General features: G+C 42.8%; 3 protein-coding genes across 5 annotated transcripts in view; 1 reads left to right on the top strand and 2 right to left on the bottom strand.

The window, feature by feature from the left end:
• The window catches only part of LOC119136630 (guanine nucleotide-binding protein G(olf) subunit alpha), a 29734-nt gene extending 15697 nt beyond the window's left edge, over nt 1-14037 (top strand). For both annotated transcript variants that reach the window (XM_037275214.1, XM_037275215.1), the window contains exons 6-12: nt 10908-10962; nt 11044-11117; nt 11205-11263; nt 11361-11481; nt 11550-11680; nt 11758-11825; nt 12039-14037. In XM_037275214.1, the coding sequence (XP_037131109.1) occupies nt 10908-10962; nt 11044-11117; nt 11205-11263; nt 11361-11481; nt 11550-11680; nt 11758-11825; nt 12039-12185 (655 nt within the window). In that variant the 3' untranslated portion in view covers nt 12186-14037. The remainder of the gene's footprint in view (nt 1-10907; nt 10963-11043; nt 11118-11204; nt 11264-11360; nt 11482-11549; nt 11681-11757; nt 11826-12038) is intronic.
• Nucleotides 14038-14095: 58 nt separating this feature from the next.
• On the bottom strand, nt 14096-19331 carry mppe1 (metallophosphoesterase 1). Of its 2 annotated transcripts, XM_037275217.1 has the most exons (11): nt 18695-19330; nt 18443-18594; nt 18244-18352; nt 17729-17832; nt 16849-16929; nt 16656-16764; nt 16521-16583; nt 16256-16378; nt 16050-16190; nt 15237-15500; nt 14096-15201 (listed from the first exon to the last, which is right to left on the bottom strand). In XM_037275217.1, exons 2-10 carry the CDS (start codon nt 18505-18507, stop codon nt 15315-15317), a joined length of 981 nt encoding a protein of 326 aa, XP_037131112.1. In that variant the 5' UTR covers nt 18508-18594; nt 18695-19330; the 3' UTR covers nt 14096-15201; nt 15237-15314. The 2 variants fall into 2 exon arrangements, with proteins under 2 accessions (XP_037131112.1, XP_037131111.1); XM_037275216.1 differs by having other exon boundaries at nt 18443-19331.
• Nucleotides 19332-19920: 589 nt separating this feature from the next.
• On the bottom strand, nt 19921-21798 carry LOC119136633 (cathepsin Z). Its single transcript, XM_037275219.1, has 6 exons — nt 21635-21798; nt 21214-21377; nt 20963-21142; nt 20651-20801; nt 20409-20574; nt 19921-20257 (listed from the first exon to the last, which is right to left on the bottom strand). The coding sequence occupies exons 1-6, from the start codon at nt 21772-21774 to the stop codon at nt 20141-20143; spliced, it is 918 nt and encodes a 305-aa protein (XP_037131114.1). The 5' UTR covers nt 21775-21798; the 3' UTR covers nt 19921-20140.
• Nucleotides 21799-22222: the final 424 nt, after the last annotated feature.

Raw genomic sequence — 22222 nt, 5'->3', positions numbered from 1 at the left:
GCAGCCCTGTTATCACATGTCACAGGCAACAAGCCTAAGGTTCCAGAAGTATCTTGCACAAGAGATAAAGAGTATCCAGGTCCAAGATAGTTCAAGTGCGATTGCTAGATTCTGTGAAATTGGTCTACTTTGCAATGTAAAATATTCCAAAGGAATCAACTCCATTATTACCTTAAGCTAATCATAAACAGAAGGGCTTTTATCAAACAGCAACTATTTAAATAAATACCTAATCGTTTAGACTCGCGCCATTGTTTAACTTCAAATTGTCTCTCGAGTAATTTCAGCTTGTCATCGTTTTCTGATTTCTGTAATCCTTCACAAAAGCAGCCAGGACTGATTATGTTTTTTGTCAAATTTCAGTCATCGTGACACTTCTAACATTTAGGCCATCTTACATAGTGACCCTGTGGTGACCTATTTAGGACAAGCTCCAAGTTGCGACTACATGCCTGATGATGACAAAGCCATTCAATGTCTGTACAGTCCCAGCAAGTCATTTTAACATGTACAATTTACAGTCCACAAGTGGGGCAGTGGCCCACAAATTCCACCTGATGGAGAAAAAGCTCGCTGTATGTGGAAATGGACACTTTGTAAATGGGCTCGAGTGGAACAATGTTCATTCTTTACTCCGTTAGCAGCGATGAGAAAATGTCGTTTTGAAGCTTCAAATGGTCTCGAGCCAGTGTCGCTTTGACTTTGTCGTAGTCGATGACTTGTACAGCGTATGTTCAAATCCATTGAACAAATATCTACTATGAATTGCTCCATCCCAACGGGGACAAAGGCATATATGGGTCACAATGGGTCTTGTGGAGCCCAGCACCTGTTGTACAACTCCTGACGCTGTTTGGAAATCCTGATAAGTGCGGTGGTGTGTGGCAAGATGTTTGGGAGACTGTGCAAAAGAAGTTTTCTTATTGTCGTCTGGATTGACTTGTAGGTGAGTGAGCATGAAGATATGCACCGAGCAATTGTTTCCCCTCCCCATCCCAAAGGTTGGCTGCCTTGACTTTATCTGGTAGAGTTCAGTCAAAGGCACACATAATCAGTGACTTAGGTTTAGTGGATTTACAATGCAGGTCCAAGTGTCCAATGTGGCTTTAATTCAATAAAACAACCTGTGTTCAGAATGATTGTGAGCAACTAAATTAAACAGATTTAGTTAGTGGTCTTCCACCGCCATTGATTTAAAAAAATGAAAATCCAGCCTAGGTTCCGGCAAGCTTTTCTTCGTCTTCTCCTCCGTCTTCCCAAACAGATCGGACTCCTCGAACATAAATTTGACTGTGCGGGTCAAGTCCTACGCCTGAGAGCAGAATGGAGAAAAGGGGGCGGTCAGGTGACACTCACATGGCCTCTCCAAGCTCCGCCTTACAGAGCACGCTTCCTCTTTTTCTGTGCTCTTTGCCTGGCTATGTGCTCACAGGCCATAATCAATGTAACCTTACTGGGAAAAAGTTGAAAATTCTACGGGATAGTACTAAATACAATTTCGGATGATGCTTTCTTTTCATGGTAAAAGGCATTTTTAAAGTGGGAGCTACGTGACCAATAAGTCGGAACCCCCATCCATGATCTGTACCGCTTGAAAAGGTGCTCGACAAATAAGTGACTTATTTTGAAACTATAGGAAAAGAATGGCTCAACAATCCTCGACATAAGGTGTTGTTAGTTTGTGACTTTGACCCTCCTAGCTTAGCTTTACTATAGGCATGCAGCTCAAAGGCTACGTATTGTCTACCTAGTCATGTCTGTGGTAATGATGTTCAGTAAATCCCCCTTCATCCATAAATCGCTCTATCACTCTATAAATCGCTACGTATCTCTCTATCTCAGTTTCCCCCCCCCCCCTCGGTATCTTTCTCTGATTTCTTTCTCTCGTGCTCTCTCACCGCTTTTCTAAAAGCCCCCATTTTCATTACATGTAGCATAACTTCATCTTTGTTCAGTCTGTGTATGTATCTAAAAAGATAAGATTTGATCTTAAAAGGTGCATAAATGAGATTTGACTTTGGATGTTTACAATCACAACTGTGATTAACAGGCAAGGCCGACAAACGACCGCAACACTGTTGCTAAATGCTTGTCCAAACTGTGTTTTTCTGAAAACCTAATTACCGTAGTAAAACAAACCCCAAAATTCTCAGAATTCCCACATGCAATTTTTTTTTTTTCCGGACAGGAAATAAACCCGAGCCAAAGAGCGCGTTCCCCATCGACGCTTTTGGAATCAATCGATCCGTCCTGCGCGCTGAGCATTTATATGTTTTACCAGCACAGATATGTGTCTGCCAGTTGATTGATCACGGGCTATTTTTAGACATTGCAAAACTGGTTCCATTGCAGAGAGCTTCGGATTCATAAAGTGTTTGGGACATTGTGATCAAAATGAATATTACCAGTGGAATAACACAATGGAGTTCCGGACTTATTTGGTGAAGTAGTCATTGATGAGGAACCGTAAACGGAACATCTTAAACTTGACGTTAGAGATGGCAAACTGTATGTCCTAGTCCTGGTGGAATCCTCCTTAGCTTTTCAGGGGACCCCTAAAACGACAAGTTTGTTTCTAAAAAAAAATACTGTATTTTAGACTGCCATTAAAAAAAAGTCTGATACAGATCGCCCAAAAAAAAAATCCAATCTGGGTCGTGCCGATTTGTGTTTTACTCGTTTTATTATTTCTATTAAGTGTGATTTAAAAGTTTTTATAGTGATGATTGGAGAATCCAGGTGAGACAGACGTATCTGCTGCAGTGTCACAGCAAGTGGGGCCGTGTTCTGGTTGTCTTGGGCCAGGCTGTGGCTGGTTCTCTTCGTGCTGGTCACGGGACCCCGCCACCAGCCCCTGGGTGTGGGGGGGGGGGGGGGGCACTGACAGTCATCTGGGGCAGTAAAATGCTAAGAATGGCCACCATTGTCAGCCAGGCCCCGGCCCCTTGAGGGCCCAGCGAAACAGAGCTTTGCAAACAGTCGCTTTGCTCAATAAGGAGCCTCTTCTCTTCACGGAAGAGCCCGGGAGAGTGATGTATTTATATATGCCCCCCCCCCACACACACACACACACATACAGGATAATTCAAGTTGCTTTAGTTTAACGCTTTTTACAAGATTTTTTGGATGATGACTTTGCTTGTAGCAGGGGTTGGCATTTTTGATTGTCAAAATGGAAAGGAAATTCCTGTCAAATAATGAATATGTTCAAATACCCCAGATTTCCCCCCCCACCCCTTCTTTTTCATGGAAAACACACATGGCATCTTTTTTAATCAACGTTTTATGAACACGTGCAAGGGTGCCCCCCCCCCCCCAGCACTACCCATGCACTGGCTTTCAATGGGCGGCAAACTGTTGAGAGCACAAACTGTGGTCACAGCTTCTTCTCCAAAACTCTCAATTAAAATACAAAAAAAGACATAAAAATAAAATTTCCCCACGGCAAAAATCTATTTTGATCTCGAAACTGTCAATTGCAGCAAAACATTTTTGATTTGTTGCACTTTAGCGCCTGCACCGGACATGTGGCACTTAGTCTCATTCTGCAAAAGCTCCGCCTCTTCTGCCCTCCCATTGGCTCACACCCTCTTCACTCAGTTAGTAGATCGAAAAATAATGAGTCATAAATGTGCCGACGTCACACATCCTAAAAAGTAAATTGTTCTTGAAAGCTCTCTAATAATCACGATTATTTCCAAATGTCCTTTGCTGGAATCAGATGACACTGTCGTCAGCTGACTGATGTTGTATCAAAGGCGCATTATTTGTGTGTGTGTGTGTGTGTGTGTGTTAAGAGCAACTCAACAACGTGATCTGCTTGAAGCTCCCATCTTCACAAACCACTGTCCTCAAGGTTGTTACCACTCCCTGTGGGACCCCCACCGCCCTCCACTCATTTTGATTCGAGAATAAATATTTGGAAGAAATTACATAATACAGACGAGTTAACTAACCAAACATTGGGAAATAATACATATTATTTTACGTGTTGTTTATTTGAATCAATTGTTACTTTTGAATATTGTTACATTTTTGAAAAAACTTAACAATTTGTTTGTAAAAGGCCACAGAAAGCTTAAGAATATTTAAAAAAACAACAACAAAAAAAACATGATCCGTTCAAATTTAACTTGCGCTAACATTGAAACGGTTCCCCGTGTCATGTCTCCCACCACACTTTACGGTTGCGTCCGTTTTCAAGTGTCGAAGGCCTAAAGCCGCCCCGGGTAGCACCATGCAACATGTCACAAGATTTGCTGCTGTGTGTATCTCACGGGTTGTCATGGCGATGCACACGCCTTGACTTGCTTTGTCACTTTTACGTGACTGGTTATTCATCCCATGCTAGTTTTGGTCCTCATCATTGTCCACAGGGAGTATCAGAGAATTTTTTTTTAACTTTTAGGGGGGGGGGGGGTAATCAGAAATAACAGACAATCCTCCCATAAATACTAGAACAGAAATATGAATATTAGCAAAAATATACTATATTAGATAACCACCACACATGCATACAAAAGATTAGAAGGAAAACTGCTAGCCTAATTTCATAAAACAACAATATAAAAATAAACAAAATTGTTAGAGGAAAAATACAACATTGTAATAAAATAAAAATAATACAAAAGAACTGGCTAAATATTAGCAAAACATGCAAAAACGTTAGACCCCCATACATAAAGATTAGAAAATAAATAGACAAACATTTGGAAGAAAATGAAGGAATATTACACATCATCCACACATTCAAAAATGGTCAAAAAATGACCCAAAATTGCTATTAAAAATATAAATGAAATACACAAATAGAAACAAGCAAAAACAAACAAACAAATATGTAAAGAATGTTGACTTTCTCACTTTTCCTGTGACATAAACATGACCTCTTTCATCCCTTGCCACTTTCATCCATCTCATCTTGTACACGAACTGTAGTGGCAGTGGGGGAAACGTTTACATTAAAGCCAACGGGAGAGGCGCTATAAATAGAGCGTTATTTTGGGTTAAAATGTGCTTCCATTTTAAAGGACAGAGAGGCGGGAGGGAGGGAGGCATGTGAATGGCGGGTATTGGTGGTCTGTGTGCACACACACACACACACATACAAGACACAGTGCTGATGACCGGGAATGTTACGGCACAGACCGCTGGAGGACATCAGCAGTGGTGCTGCTCAAAGAGATTGTGGAATGGTCGTCCATCGAACACCCCCCCGCGCCCCTCGCCCCCCCTCCCCTTTAGAGCTTATGTAAACTAGCAGTGGAGCCAGGGCAAGCGAAGGCTATTTTTAGCAGCAGCAGCACTGCAGAGCAGAAACTGGCAGCGGGGTCACGTGTGCGCAGCCGAATCAAAGGGAGTATCCCGGCAATGCGCTGTAAACAAAGGGAAGGTCAGTAGCAGAAGGTGAGACGCAAAACGCTTCTGTGTGAATTTGATGTGTGAGTATATCCCCCTCATCTGCTCACCACACCCTACCTGCTCTACTCTATTCTATGATCGTCAACACATTGCAAGAGCAGAAAGATCATCATACAGGTGTTGCAAAATATGACCCAAAAAAGGCCTCTCCCCCCCCCTTTTTAATTGAGAACTGATCATCAAAGAATGGCTAGAATATGATGGACGAATATGACGAAATGGTTAGTCAAGTCAAAATGTCTTGACATCCTATTCAATTTGAGTCCAATTACTTTTTCATGGTTTTTGTTTTTTTTCTTCCTAGAGATAGCCACCAAACTGGTCTGCGGGGCTAACTGTCCAGGGTGCACCTTTGGGGAGTTTGGGGGGATCGGAATTAGGACCGTTTATTAAACCGATCAGACTAACTGTACTAAAATGTCAAATGGTCGACTTTAACCGTGCCCATTGAAATGTTGTGTTAGCATCATCCAGCCGGCCACACCCTGCCGGGTTAAGAAAAAAAAAAGAAGCGTTCCCACTTTCCGCTTAGCCTCCCTTAGTCAACTCAACTTTAACCTCCAGAGGAATGTGGTCCAAGGAGGTCACAACGGGCTATTTATGGAAAGCTTTTATATCTTTTCAGTCTCTGGGGTTGTTTGCATAGACGGCTTGAGCAAAGCATGCGGGAGGGTGGGGACTACTAACCTATGTGAACACTTAAGTTTTAGTTATATATTAACACACGTCATGTTGGATTGCACAGAAGTTTCCTGCTTTCTGTGTGGTGGCGATAAGTTGAATGTCACCAGCAGTATATCAGGTTATACAGGTTTAAAGTCCCATTGTAGGTAGCTTTTAAAAAAAAATGTAAAAAAAAAATAGTGATGGAGATACTTGCAAATTTTCAATGCCTCTTTGAAGGTGCACATTTTGAAAGTCATCTATTTGAAATTCAGAATGTTGGAATTTCTTGCACTTTAGCAATCCAATGAGAGGTCAAGCGACAGATTTCTGGCATGTGAAATTCAAAGACAAGTCGATCAACAGTTGCAAAAATGTCTGCCGTGTAGGAGATTCAACGACAGATTACACTATGATCAAATGAAATTTGAGTGCGTTGCAAACCCAACTGACAATCTGTCGAATTTCTGGCGAGTCAGATGGTTCACGCGGTGATTGCAAGAATTTATGCCACGTCAATTGTTAGCATTAGCGTTTTGGGCATTTAGCATTGTCCGTTAGACTAGTTTAGTCGGTCGACAGTTTGAAAGGCACGCTGCTGACACCTACGCGACTTAAGTGGAACAACATCGACAAAGTGTGGGCAGTCAAGTCGACTCCGGTGCGCACGTTTGCTTTGATTCGGCATCCAGTTAAGCTGCGCTCCATCCGGTTAAGTTGTCGCGGTGTCACTTGCATTATTCCACCGACGTTATCCCTTTAATCACTTCCTCATCAAATCACCGAGTCTGGTCCACCTGATCTGACGGGATTAGCGGCAAGCTACTTTTAATCATTTGCATTCTACCGTAATGAAATGAAATGTTTGGACGATTGTAAGCGTTTAGGAGCTAATCCCTTATTTGTATGATGCATATTTTTTCATCAGCACGGCTACTTGTGACAGCGGGCGCTACTGTGGCTCGGCCTGTCTCAAGGGACCCATGTTAACTGCTCCATGACAGGCAACATCCTTATCAATTATCCCCCTCGCTTCAGCTCTCAACTTGTATAACCCCTCGCGTGTCGGATTCATCCCGGGTGACACGCCACCCTACGCCACGCCGGCTGTCCCAGTCAGTTGGCACAGGGGTGCTGCGATCACCTCAACTTTAAAGGAGAGAAAGACCACGTGCGTTAAATTTATTATCGAGCTGTCGTCCAAGCGTCAAAAAACAAAATTAGTCATGAATATTGTAAAATTCCAAAGCTAAAATCTCTCATCTCAAATCAAGCTAACAAAAACTAATGAGGATAAACGGTGCACAAAATGGATGGATTTTTGTTATACCACTAATTACCATGATTTAATTTACATGGCATATTAAATCTGTTGACCCATCAACATTTTTTGCTGTACTAAAGAACCAAAAGCAACGTAAGGGTTGATTGTCACCAAACAGTCCATAGCTCTCTCAGTTGCTGATTTAACATGATGGGTCCTGCTCAGTTCCGACGTGCGAACGGCAGGATGCAATCGAAGCGGCCTGGCGAGCTAGAGGGAGATGAGTGGTATAGACCGACTGGGGTTGCCATGGGAACCCAGCTGCTGAAAGCAGGCAGGCTCAGTGTGCTGCTGCTGCTACTGCTGCTGCTTCTGCTGCTGCTTCTGCTGCCGCTGCTGTGGCCGCGTGATCGTAACTCTGCCTCCCGCTGGCCGCCAGGTGTAACAGCAAGCGAGGGTCTTCACTCGTAAAAGAAATCAAAACAGGAGATATACAACTGGGTACATGGAATATTTGAGATGTATACGAGGTGTACAGAGTACGCCCGCAATTCGGAGATTCATCAAAAATCGAACTGGTTTCTTGGAAATTTGATGAATATCAAATTTTCAAACAATCGGATGAATTTCCGTGTTCGAAATTGAATGACTGGCCGCGCAACAATCGGATTCGTTTATGCTTTGCCAGAAATTCAATGTACAAGTTAGAGATTAGTTAAGTGGAAGTGGTCAGACAAACAGTAAATGGATTTGAGCTGTGTCGGAGATTCAGCGACAGATTGCGCAACGATTGTATGAACCGTTGCTGCATCATAAATTCAACGACTGTTTGTTCACAAATCAGATTACTTTCTGCTCTGGCAGAAATTCAACTGACAAGTTGTGCAACAATCAGATTAAATATCAGGTCACATGGCAATCAGTTAAATTTTGGTTGTGCGGCAATTTCGGCCCTTGAGTCATCCGGTGGTAAAATGAATTTTCAATCGATGGATCATGTGACAATTGGATACATGTTTGGCATCGTTTCTGGCATGACCAGCTCGAGTGTTGTTAGCGTTGGTTTTAGCTTAGCATTCAAATCCATAGCCAGCCGCTCTTAGTCATTGCTTGTCATTGACTTTTAATTTGTTGCAGGTTTTTTTTTGTAGTTTTAATCTACACAAGTCTGTTTGCCTCTATTGAGCAGTGACATGCTACTAGCATGTATTAGCTCTCAGCATGTCCGAAAGGAAGGCCGAAACACGGCGGCCTTGACATAGAACAGCCACTTTTTGTTTACACCAGATTTGGTTTGACTTTCTAGAGTGTCTCCGTTCTGCTGCTCCTATATTTAGGACGGGTCCACAGAGCCGCAGATGGATTGGTCTCATTCTGCGATCCATCATATCCGTACGCCGTTTTTGTTCCTGTTTGGATGGACGGGCCCTGAGATCTTTCCGCAAGACTCGAGATGACTTTAGAAGACATGACTTTCGCATCTCTAGTTTAGCAAATGAACGGCATATTTGACGCTTAATACATCTCCTACATAAAAGATATTCACAAAATGACGTGAATTTTTATCATCTACGTCTTCGCTATAGTTATGATTGACTGCAGCTGTTTTATTTTTTTGATAACGGCGGATTTTTTGTGGGTGCCATCGACAGTCAATGTTTGATATTTATCCCGTCACGGTATTGGTATTTTCATACTTCAGAAAAACACTCTGCTTATTAGGACTTGGTAGTTCAAACACAATTATTTATTTTCCTTGACAGTCTAAAAATATGCCCCTGAATCAGTATACTGTATCCACAAAATGAGAAGTCTCCCTCTTTCCATTTGCTTCTACTGCCATAACTTGTGTGACTTTAGAGCAAGAAAAACAAAATATTTGTCTTTAATGGTGAGATGATGCCAAAAGATCCTAATGTTTGAATCATTGTTAAAATAGATATACATGACAAGAAGGAAGTGCTCTTCCTGTCCGTGTGACGCTACTGCTGTCGTGTGCGGCCCTCGCCAGCAGGTCGGAGGCTCAAGTGAAAAAGTCCATTATGCTGCCGGCCGGCCCCGGCGGTTCAAAATATGGAAACTATTGATTAGGCCGCCGCACTGCACTGCTAATTAAAGATGTTGTACTATTTGTCAAACCAATTATCAAATGAACACATGAGTGTTACGATGGTCAAATTTCTCTCTGGTGGTGCTCACTTTGAGTATTTGTTGAGTATAAGTACTCCATTTCACCATGATCCAAGACCCTGAGGCTCCCCCTCCATTTTTTTCTGGAGGTGTGTGTGTGTGGGGGGGGGGGTCTAGATGGCTGGCAACATGTGACCTGGACCGCATGGGGCCCATGGCCCCAGGCGTCCACCGCGTCGAATGTCCCTATTTTGCCGTCTCTCACGCTTACAGGAAGGGGGGGGGGGGGACACCTAAGGAGTCAACTGTCTTGTGTATAAACACAGACAAGCAAGTGTGATATATGAACCGATTTTATCCATGAGAATAAAGTGGAAATTTACTGATCAACTATACAAAGGAACCTTGTACAACAAACAAAACAGCACTTGTTGGTGTCCAAATTGTTGTGACTCCATATCCTCATCAAGGTGTTTAATATATTGTGTCGACATTCTAGAAAAGTTCATATTTTTACCTGCTGAAGGTTATTCCCAGTTTTTGAATTGTACGCCGTCGGGTGCAACCATTAGCGGCACAATGTGCTGCCATCTTTTTGGTTTCCTTACTGTCGTGCGTATGTGCTGATGTTTTTGCCCCTTTCCATTTGAATTCTTTTGGGATAAAAAAAAAAACCATTGTGGTAATAATATTATATATAAAATATGATATTTTCTGACAATACATGTGTTCGTTAGCGTGCAGATGAGACGTACTTTTACTACTTATGACTTCTGTCGGCCCGAGTGTGAAAAATCATGGCGCCTGTGTTGAATAATAATTCATGGCTGCGTACACACGAGTACCAGAGTCGCATGCGATGCATGAGGCCCTGGAAAAGGAAGGGGCGGACTTCTACATGTACACACACTGACCACCACTCCCTTCTAATCACTTGCTTCTTTTTCACGCGAGCAAGCAAAGTTATTAATTCAAAAAAACGATACAATAGGCAACTCTCTTGCTGGCTGGTGTGTGTACCTAATGTAGTGTCCGGTGATGTCACTGCTTTAGGTTGCAGCACTGTTCCTAATTGTACACATAATGTGATTTTATTGTCTTGACTGTCCTATGGTGCTCACCAAGCCGGCCTGGGCCCTGCTTTGTGTCGAGCTAGGCTAGCATCCGATGCTATCATCCACACACACTGTCTGCCTTATGTAATCCCTCCAGCGAGAGGGGGGGGGGGGAACCAAAAATAGCACAGATTGATCAGCTCTGCCCCCTTGTGGACACAGGCCGCCTCTGCATCCCCTCCCCTTAGACTCCTTAGTGGGCTTCTTTTGATGTTTACAATAACCTTTACGGCAGGATGATTGATGATTAACAAAAAGTGTATATTTAAGGTCATTCATGTTAATAACTCTGTGTGTGTTCTGTGTTCATATAGTTTCCTCGACAGAATCGACTCGGTAAGACAGAGCGACTACACACCAACAGACCAGGTAAATCATCCCGCAGTCTCAAATTTATTTGACCATCTTTTGCAGTTTCCTACAGTGACCACCGTCTTTTTTTTTTTTCAGGACCTGCTACGCTGTCGAGTATTAACTTCAGGGATTTTTGAGACGAAGTTCCAAGTCGACAAAGTCAACTTTCAGTAAGTATGCTGAATGTGGATTTGTGTTGTGTCTAGGTGGCGCCAGTGGGTTTTTCCTCACAGTGTCTTTGTCGCTTCTACTCACAGCATGTTCGATGTCGGCGGCCAGCGGGACGAAAGGAGAAAATGGATCCAGTGCTTTAACGGTCAGACACTCGCCTACTTTTCTTTCTGTTTTGTTTTGTTTTTTGTTTTGTCTGTCCTGGCTCACGTTGTCGTCTCGTACGCTCCCTCTCGTCACAGACGTCACGGCCATCATCTTCGTGGTGGCGAGCAGCAGCTACAACATGGTAATAAGGGAAGACAACAACACCAACCGGCTACGGGAAGCCTTGGACCTCTTCCGCAGTATCTGGAACAACAGGCGAGTCCCGTTTTGATCCCGTTCCCCCTGCCCAATTTGAACCAAAAGTAATCACCTTGCTTTTGCAGGTGGTTACGCACCATCTCGGTCATTTTGTTCCTAAACAAGCAGGACATGCTTGCCGAGAAGGTATTAGCTGGAAAATCCAAAATTGAAGACTACTTCCCCGAATACGCTCGCTACACCATACCAAATGAAGGTGGGTTTTTCTCACACAGCATTGTGGCACTCGGAGCAGACGTGCGTTTGTTCATAGTCAGTCCCTCCTTGTTCCAGCAACTCCTGAACCCGGCGAGGACCCAAGAGTGACGAGAGCGAAGTTTTTCATCAGAGACGAGTTTCTTGTAAGTAGCAAAATATACATCTGTCGAACACTAACAACACATGATTCTCATCATGAGCATCAGCTAGCAACAAAAACATAGGAGTTGACCTTGCCGTTCCAATACTTTTGGAGGGGACTGTATGAATTACTCTGCCCCCTAGTGGCTGGATATTGTATTGCAAATGTGCTGCGCATTAAGAAATGTCCCTGTTGTTGGTCTCTTGACACATAGCGGATCAGTACGGCGAGCGGCGATGGTCGTCACTACTGTTACCCCCACTTTACTTGCGCTGTGGACACGGAGAACATCCGGCGGGTGTTCAACGACTGCCGGGACATCATCCAGAGAATGCACCTGCGGCAGTACGAACTCTTGTGATGAGACCTTCCGCCTCCTCCTGAGGACCATCAAGTACTACTGAAGTGTGTCAAATCCTCCTCCTCTTTTTCTTTGACTTTTTGGATTCCTCCGCAGCAAGATTCGGTTGATTCCGTTCCAATTTTTTTTTTTTTTTTTTTTGTCATTCCACTAAGCTTCCGGCTACCTCCTTTTCTTTGCCCTCCTGTCTCCTTTTCCAATACATGAAGACACCTACAGGACCTCAGTGTAAAGTGTGTACGCCTGTGTGTGCGAATGCGTGTGTGCCTGTTAGCCCCCTCCTCAAAGCAAATGAAGAGATAAATGCACTTTGCATTATGTTCCTTGCCCCCCCCCCAACACCCTTTTTTTTTCTTCCTCTCTCAATGATGATGATTTGGATTATTCTCCCACAAGAGGAACACACAATGTAGCATCAATGCGATATTTATTAATCCCGTCACCACTTTTTTTTTTGGGGGGGGGGGGGGTTAAAAATAAAACAAAACGCTTTGTGGAGCGAGAGAAAAGCAAGAACGGGGTGCACGATGAAGAAAAAGTACAGCAAGCCAGAAGGATTTCCCCCTCCCCATAGGAGCTGCTGCGTGCACTTTAGCCCCGCTTTCTCTACAGACTCGGACCCCCAACACAACCCACACATACCATCCTTTTACCTGCGGTGAGGGGAGATAAAAATGTATTAATTTTCTTTCTTTCTTTTTTTTCTCTTCTTTTCTTGTACACTGTGCAAGGTGGAATTCTCCTGTACAGACTGTAAAGTGTAATATTATTTTGTACAAGTTCAATTGAAAAGAAAAACAAATCTACTTGTAGATCTTTGTGCCTTGATTATGGCTGTACCTGTAAAAAAACAAGAAAAAAAAACGACAAAAAACAAAAATGAGCTCAGATGTAAGTAATGTTTTTTCGACTGCGCTGTACAGCTTGATGTCAAAAACACGGTTTTTTTTTTCGGCAGCAAAACATGGAGACTGCGCGAAAGAGGGTGGTTGGGGGGAACTTTCTCTGTAGACTTTAGGTTTTTTTCTGGTTTATAAAAAATATAAATAAACTGCTGTTTATTTAAAAAAAAAAATACAAATAAACATTCTAGGGAAAGAATCCTAAAATTATACATTATGCAAATTAACCACTTACCTGCAGTGAGGACCACATGTTGCAGCACCATTGCCTTTTCTTTTGCTGTTTTTAGAGGGATTTTTATTATACCCCTCTGTTTAATTGTATTATTATTGTTATTATTAATATTATTATTAATTTTTCAGCTTTAAAACACACATTGGAAATCCATTGAAAGTGTCCAAATTGCAACCTGGTGTTGTTTTCATAGGAACCAATATTATTATTTTTTTTTGTTTTACGTTTTATTTTATTTTTTATTTTTAAAGTGCGTGCGAGATCTTGTGTATATAGACTCACACATGCATTGTGTGTGCGCGTGCGTGTATGAATGTGCGGACAAAGAATTTTATAATTGTATGTACATGTAAATTTATAGGTCTATATAAATATATATGTACACTTATACATGTTTAATTATGTGTGTGCCTAGGTGTACATACCTATGTATGTATACGCTAAATATGTATACATACACACATAGGAAAGCATGTCTAGAATGGAGACGAATAAATGAGCGTGTGCAATATTGGTCATGTATTGGGGGAGTCCTATGGGAGCCATATGCGATATAGGCACAGACACTATGAATGTGTGAGCAGCGCCCAACAAGATGAGCTCTTCTCCTTGTACAAAAATGTGTGAGCAGCGCCCAACAAGATGAGGTCTTCTCCTTGTACAAAAAAAAAAAAAAAAAAAGTCAACATCAGCCTTTTCTGATACACTACAAACACACACACACGTGCGGTTGACTTGGTCTGTAGGGGCCGAGTCCTCGCTTGACCCCAGGATGACGATGAAATGATATTTTTATTTTTATTTAAATAAAGAGGCACATTAGAGACATTTTTTTTTTTCTTTACAACACGTGTCCTGAATCCACACTTGTTTTCATCATTTGTTCACTAAACATGCGAACCATTTTTACATTTTGGTATTGGTGAGCAATATTTTTATTGCTCATAACTGACTACATTGTTTTTGGAAAAAGAAAAAAAAACATGAAGCAATGCTGACAAAACCACACTCTTTAAAGTGTTACAGCAGTAAATTCCGTTCCTTGAACATTTTATATTTTGAAGACATAGGCATTCTCTCAGATGTTTATAAAACTTGTTCTCTGAAGATGCAAAATTGTCTTAACTTTGCAGACTACGTTTTTGATATTTACAAGTAAATTAGGTTCTTCCAAGCCACGTTATGTTCACGAAAATTTTAGACTGACCCTTGAAGAAAAGAAATATCACTTCCAAATAATAATATATGTTTTGTTTACATTAAGTTCCTTCCAGACCAGAGGGGCGCCTCAGACTTCTAACAACAAAAACGCACACATTACGACCATAAATTGTCATGGGTCTTTCCAAAACCAACGTTAATTAGTGACGGTTGATGACATTTACAAAAGTGCATAGATTGGGTCCTTTAAGATTGACTTAGCTTTATATTTTTTAAAAACATTGGCATGTATCATTGAAAACAGTTTTCTTGGATGTTTGCATCCACGACTGGGATGATAATCATGGCAATTTATTGTTGTTAATTGGAAATATGTCAACAACTTTGCTAGAACCCTCACAAATATTTGGTAAAGATGTGCAATTATAAACCTCCGAGATCATTAACCCCCCTCAATAAACCAACAATGTGAGATGAGGGGTGAGTTTTTAGTTCACAGTGAATTAACATGGTTCATCCAAGCACATTTGACACCTAAAATCGACAATAATAGAAATAAAATGGTGTTTCTTAATGCCCAAAACAAGGCAGTTTGTTGAGAACTGTTTTTTGGTCACAAGTGACAACAAACACATCATAAATATCACAAGTTTAAAGTCATTAAAATGACTTAAAATATTAAAATGAACAATTCATGTCCTTCCAAAGTGTCATAAAAAGAAACAAAGCAATTTTTGGGGGACACGGTCAAAACGTTTCTCGGTCAACTGCCGGCTGATGTGCACTTCCCTTCCAGTTTCTGTATGCAGGGGTTTCTGGGTAATGTAGTTTTTACAGCGACTTGTGCTTCCCCAGCAGGCAAAGGCTGAGGCACTGCAGCAGGCCCTTCATCCATAAGCAATGTGCCAGGATGAGCAGCAGCAGGCAGCCGCCGGTTGAGGTGTACACACCGATCACTGTGCTTTCCTCCGGCAAGAAACATTTTGACAGTGCGTAACTGCCTGGTGACACGGACGCCTGTTAGAGAGAGAGAGAGAGAGAGAGAGAGAGAGAACAAAATGGACGATTTAAAGGGCCAGTTGACAGAAGGACCATCTTAGCATCATGGAACCAACGATGAAAAAGTCAATGAACGTGATAGAGTTGTCAAAATAATTGATTCATTGACAATCAAAGAATAATTTAGCCATTTTTTTTACCTTACAATTGGCCAAATCCTCTGATGTCAGTCTTTCAACAGTAATTGCTCATTAATCTCAAAGAGGTTATCTTTTTGTGTTGAACCAAAACAAAAACATTTTCAAACTTTGTCTGCTTCTACTTTGGAAAAGAAACACCGCAACTAAATAAGTTTGGTGAGTACAACATTGATGCCTCTTGTGTTATATTGTTTAATGGGGATTTTGTTGTTAATTTAATAAATAATATAGAGGTTTTGTAATATATTCAGATGAAAATGACATTTTATTCGATTAATCGATGGATGTATTGTATCGTATTGTGAATAATGGCCTCCGACTGTCTACTTTCATGCTATACACATTGTACAGAGGCACCCTGACCCACCAGGATGAAGCTGGGATTGTTGCGGTTCCTCCAGCTGAAGGATGGCACGCTGACTTCCGGGTACTTATTATCGTGGAGGACCTCGCAGCCGCTGTGGGTGTGGCCGCTCAGGATGAGGCGGGGCTTGAACCACTGCAGCAGCTGAGGGCAATGACACCAAAACTCCTTCATATGTATCATCAGGATTTCACAGAAGAAGTCCTCACCTTCTGAGACGCCTCCTTGGACAGCACGTCGTACTTCTCCCTGAATAGAAGGTGGCGCTCACCAGGCGGCGCCGCGTCTGTTCCCGTGCAGCCTGCGTCGCTCACTCTGTAGAGCGGGTAGTGCTGCAAAGTGCCAACCGACCCCATCATCATCACAAGGTATAAAGAATTTAAAAAAATTGTTGAAATATGTACGTTAGTCATATTTAAAAGGGCTGAGTCATTTTACTTTCTTGTTTTATGGTTAATGAGTTAATGAGCTCACCTGCAACATGATGGGTGGTGTGGGAGGATAAACATGCGTGCCCTCACAGCCGACCCCTGAACCCTGTGTAGACATGACTTTATTAACTTTCATCTATTTATTGTTGTTGTTTCTTTGCATGTGCCACCGACTTGCCTGCAGAGAACAGTTGAGCTCCTTGGAGAGTCTGATGAGCTCCTTCTCTACCGATTGGCAGATGGGGCAACCGTCACCGTGCAGCGCCACGCTGTTCACCAGCAAGAAGCTAAGCACACACACACACACACACACACACACATAAATCAGCATTCAGACACCATGCTCGGTCAAAACAGGAGAACTGACTCACTTGACTCCGTTTTTGGTGACTATCCTGGTGGAAGAGGCGTTGAAAACCTTCTCGAAGCGCTGCAATTTGAACCAGTCCATCCTGCAGGGGGCGATAAAACACAACTTTCAGCGTACACACCAAGAAAAGAGCAAAATCAGCACCTAAGATAATGGTGCAATGTTGACTTTAGTGGCAAGCGGTAGAACTAGTCTATAATCTACACTCTACTTAAGTAGGAAAAAAAAAATGGCAATACCATGTCCGAGTAGGCTTTTCCTGACATTCTTTGTAGTCATCTGACAACACAGGCCTTTGTCCAGAGAGGGGTTTGAAACGATTTCTTATTTTATCATTTGCACTTCCCCTTGAGCTGTTTGACTGTTTGACATTTGTTTACTTCCTTGCTCTTGCCTGGCTGCTTGGGTCTGACTTACTTGACCGGTTTACAAGCATGTTTTGTTTTTAATTTGACTTGTTTCCTGTGTGCAGTCACCACATAAGGGTAAATGTGATGATGAATCACGCCAGGGTAAGAAAAGGCATTTGTATTGCATACACATATCAGTTATAGCTCACACACTAATTAAAATATAATTATATTACTGATATAAACTAAAACAAATAATAAAATGAAACTAAATCAAATCAATCAAAATTCTAACTTCCATTACTTAACTACATTTAATATCAGAAATTACTGTTGATGCCTATAGTAGATACAGCAAATAAGATTTTCCCCTCAGGAAATATTCTATTGTACAAGATGAGTATATCAGAGACATTTTCGGTCTTGTTTTTGGTTGCTTAATACAGTGCACGCACCCAGTCGAGTACATATCATAAACTACCAATCAAAGTCCAATTTTTTGCTGACTCCGCAAATAGCGTCAGTCCTTACTCGTAATGGAAGCCAATGTCGTGATTCCCGACCAGGACCACCAGCTCCGTGTCCCCGGGGTGACGGAACATCCTGTGGAAGCGCCGCACGTCGTCCTCCCAATGCTGCAGAGAGAAAGACACGTTGCGTCTCATGTTTAGCAAGTGACAAGCAAGATATTTTCTTGAAAACATATTTGAGATGGCTTGTGCACTTGAATTGTCGAGCACCATACTTTCTTTATTACCCACTTTAATTGCATACTTGATTTTTTTTCTTTCTAATGGGACAAGGGAGGCCTTTATTTGAGATTTCTCCAAATTGATATTTTTTGAAATATGGGAAGAAGCCAGAGTACGTGGAGAAAATTCAGGCAGATTCGAACGCTGAACTTCAGAACTTTAAATGTGATCCATAAATTGTCCACTTTTATTGATAACGAGAGTTCTGATTGTTAGGCCAGTGTTGCTCACTATTGGCTGGCACCCTCTGCAGTTGAGTAAACAACCCCCAAACCGCCCACCCTCTCCCCTTACCTTCTTCGAGCTCCACTTGCCTTCATCGAAGATGTCCCCCAGAATGAAGACCACCTCAGGCCTGAGGAGCCACAGAGCGGTCTGGAACGCGCGCTCCATCTGCCATTCTCTGCGCATGCGTACAGAAGCACCCGCTTATTGTTATGGTATTAATCAATCAGTGAAGGACACAAGATTGCGTTAGTTGTTTACAGCGTACCTCCTGAGCTTGTCAAACCAGTGGCCGCCGACGGCCCCCAGGAGATGCGTGTCTGACAGCACCATGGCGCGGACCGGCGGTGCGTCCGGCGGCCCACCGTCGATGCCGTCCCCCCCGCCACCGCGCGCATGCTCCACGCGGGGCCAGGCGCACTTGAGGATGGCGGGGAAGTAGATGAGATACTCGCAGAAGAAGAATGTGCCAGCGAGCAGCAGCATCAGCACGGTGGCGAGCAGCCACCTGACGCCGAACCTGGGCATGGGTCTCATCTCAGGACGTGATGGAACGATCCATGAGGCATCTTCTCCTCCTTGTCCTCCCCCCTCCTCCTCTTTTTCAAATATCCATCCCGATGTGGCTCATGATGGCGGATGAAGATGTCGGGTGTAAAGTTGAGAGAAAAACAAAAAACGTAACGCGAGGAGAAACGCAGTCCGTCAAACACCGCTGCGACCGTCAAGCTACACTTACGACGCACTTCCGCTTGGATTCCAAAATAAGTGCTAAAAGGGAAGCGAGCGCCCCAAAATATTCCATGTTTTTTTCAGGCAAACACGGTGGACGAGCTTGTCTCCTCAGAGTCTAAAATTAAAGTAAAAAAAAGCTTAAGGTCACTTAATAAGCAAAGAAATCCTCACCAAAATTCATGTGCGCCTCTCCTCGCGCAAGATCGAGGGTGTCACCAGCAATTTTCACTCCCGTCCCATCCCACTCCCATAAAAAAAAAAAAAAATCTGGACAATCCTGTGCAGTTATTCGTCCTACTCCCATTCAGCATGTCCCCCATTATACCGCTTCCATTTTGAAGGTCAGCTACATCAAAACAAACAACTAATGTTGCATTTTATTCATTCATTATCACACGCGCACACTCATTGTAGCAGATGGGGCCAATGGGATCAATGGGATTAAGATTCCATCCAAGCCGGTTGTACGTGTCGTGCACTTGCCACCAAACTGGTTCCATGAGCTTCTGTTTGAACTACTTCAACCAGTCATGGTGTACTTTGATGAGCAATTCCTCTCACATAACAATAAGTCATAATGCTACACGTCTGTTGAAATGCATTTCCCTACCTTTCCTGCAGACTCTTTCAGTTCTTGCTTATAAGAGGAATATGTTTTTGTATATGTTGAACAAAATGAGAAAGTTTGCAATGTACTGTTTTGACAATTAATTGGCTGCCTTTTTGAAGCAGTGTTAAATGAGATTGTATTCGTTTTTAGCACGGCTCATATGCTGTTGTTCATTAAACAGTTCAGATGGGTGTGACTTGTGTGTGGCCTCGAGAGAGCAAAAAGCACAAAAATGTGGGCGGAGGCTTTGGCCCTCTCCAGATGTTCGGTCTCGCTGTGCTCACAACACTGCTGGGCATTGTTAGTGTGCGTGTTTGTCCTGTGTGCGCTGAGTGCAATCAAAGCCTGCCCTCTATATGTCAAAATTAGAACTACACCTTGATTTAGACAGGTAGCCAGTCCTCAGTGAATTTGTTTATTCCGTTCATCTAAAAAAACATTAACACACAAACCAGTGAGGAGCAACCACCTCGTCTCTCTGTGATAGTCGACGCTGATGAAGAAAACATTTTGGTGAAATCAACGGTGTGACTCTTATGTAACATGAATAATGATAAATGTGATCATTTCCCCATAAAAAATTATTCTTGAATTCTGTACAGGAACATAAATAATTACAATCTATGACACAACAATAGGATCTCCATATGCACAGCGTTTCTCGATCCCCAAGTTGAACCAGTTGCCTTTGCCACCTTTAAAGGCACTGGTGACGATTCGGGCCCAGCCATGTTCTCCCTGGGAAAAAAAATAGACATGACTTTTCCATTATTTATTTAATTATTTTCGATTTACCCACTTCAGCCAATTTCCATTAGCAACATACATTTTTGATAGTCAAGCATGTCAATCAAAGCATCTGACTGCAGTGTGTATATGTGACACTTACCCAAAACTCTCCCCAGGAGTTCCTGACGATCCAAAACTCTGTGCTGTCATCCGCAACACCCCATCCAGCTACAGACACAATGTGATTGGGCAGCGAAAGGGGGTGAAATTCTGAAAAGATGCCCCCCGAGTAGCCGTCAAGCCCCTTGGTGGCCATCAGAGAACAACTACAGAAAAGAAAAGAACTTCAGCTCTTTGTCTCCCCCATCTGGCGAGTACAGGTAAATCACCAGTCTTGGTTACCTGATGGGCCCATTGGTGTAAATCTCCGCCTTCATGTGGTCTCTCCCGGACACTCTTCCGTAATCAGCCACTTTCCACGTGGTGTAGTTCCTCACCACGTTGCATGACGTCACTGAGACGCATGAGCCACACTGGTTGAAAAGCTCACACTCTGTTAGGGTTGGGGGGGTGACAAAAGAAATGTGGGGAAAGAAAGCAAAGAGGTCAAATATCAAGAGGTGCAAAGTGAGGATATGCACAGCCCGCCCCCTACTGGCCAGAGGAGGTAACACGGGAAAAAGTTCATAACGATGAGTGTAGCATGTGTCTTACTTTGATTTTTAGCTTGGTAGTTGTTGCAGGTCTCATCCGGAATGCCACTCTGATGAGCGTAGGCGTACACCCTCAAGTCATCGCCGCCGTAACACGATCCAGCCCCCCCGCAGTCAATGACATTCTGGACCGACAGGTACGCCAACGGCCACGCGCCCTTGCGTTTGATGTTGATGCGGTCTAGGGCGAGATTGACAAAATGTTAACCCGTCTGTCTTCCCGTGTGCCTGCCCCGCATTCGCCACGGTTACCGGCAAGGGCGCTAGTGGCTCCCATGGCCCAGCAGGAGCCGCAGTACTGAGGTATGTGCTGGTTTCTTGTGATGCTCACGTAATTCTGCCCGTCCACATTCCTCCAATCCCACGAACGGGGAAGGTCGGACACCTTCATGTACTCGTGGGGTCGAGGGTGTGTTCTACAGAAAAAAAGACATTTTATTCCTGACTAAAATAGGCACTTTGTGTCGAAAATAAAAAATATGTTGGATTTCATTTTACTGCTGTATTTTTATTTGTTACTTTGCGGTTTTAATTATATTATTTTGGAACCACAGATTTTTTTTATCAATACTATGCAATAAGTCGTCACTGATATCACTAGCACATTACAGGTAGTTATTGAAGACAGAAACCTTCTCAATAGAGCAGCAAATACGCACGTCAATAAACTCACCGAACAAAGTCTGGCCTGCTGTCATTGATGGGTTTGTAACATGGTTCGTTTAGAAGTTGAGCAGCGTTTTCAAACGGCAAAAACAACAAAAAACAATAACAACAACGTAACAACAGAAGTACAGCTACGTAAGTCGCCATCTTAGTGTTTCTCTGTCACGTGACTAGAAGTCATTCTGGCGCGCCCTTGTGGCCGACAGGGACATGACATGAACAAAGTATGACGTAAGACAATTGACGAGGTTTTTTTTGAAATCTTTTTATTTGTTAACTACCGGTGACGTTTGAAAGGTAGTGCAGGATAATGAGCCATCTCCGTCCATTAGTGAATTTGCTGTCTCAGCAGGAAACTTTTCTTTGACTGTATAAACTTAATTGCCTGCTCAAATTGCATTACACCTAATGCACCGATACTGCGTGTGCATGTATGTAGATGTGTGAACGTGTGTTCTTGTTTAGGTGATGGTCTGCAATGTTAATGATTAAAGATGAAATCAAATTACATGTGCCTTTGGAAACCACCACGAACCAGCTATGGAGTAATTCACCTCCACTTTGCTGCATTGACTTCATCCCTGTGGTGATGCCC

Source organism: Syngnathus acus, chromosome 17, assembly GCF_901709675.1.
Source record: "Syngnathus acus chromosome 17, fSynAcu1.2, whole genome shotgun sequence".
In the NCBI taxonomy this organism is placed as follows: Eukaryota; Metazoa; Chordata; class Actinopteri; order Syngnathiformes; family Syngnathidae; genus Syngnathus; species Syngnathus acus.
This window is presented reverse-complemented; position numbering and strand designations above follow the sequence as displayed.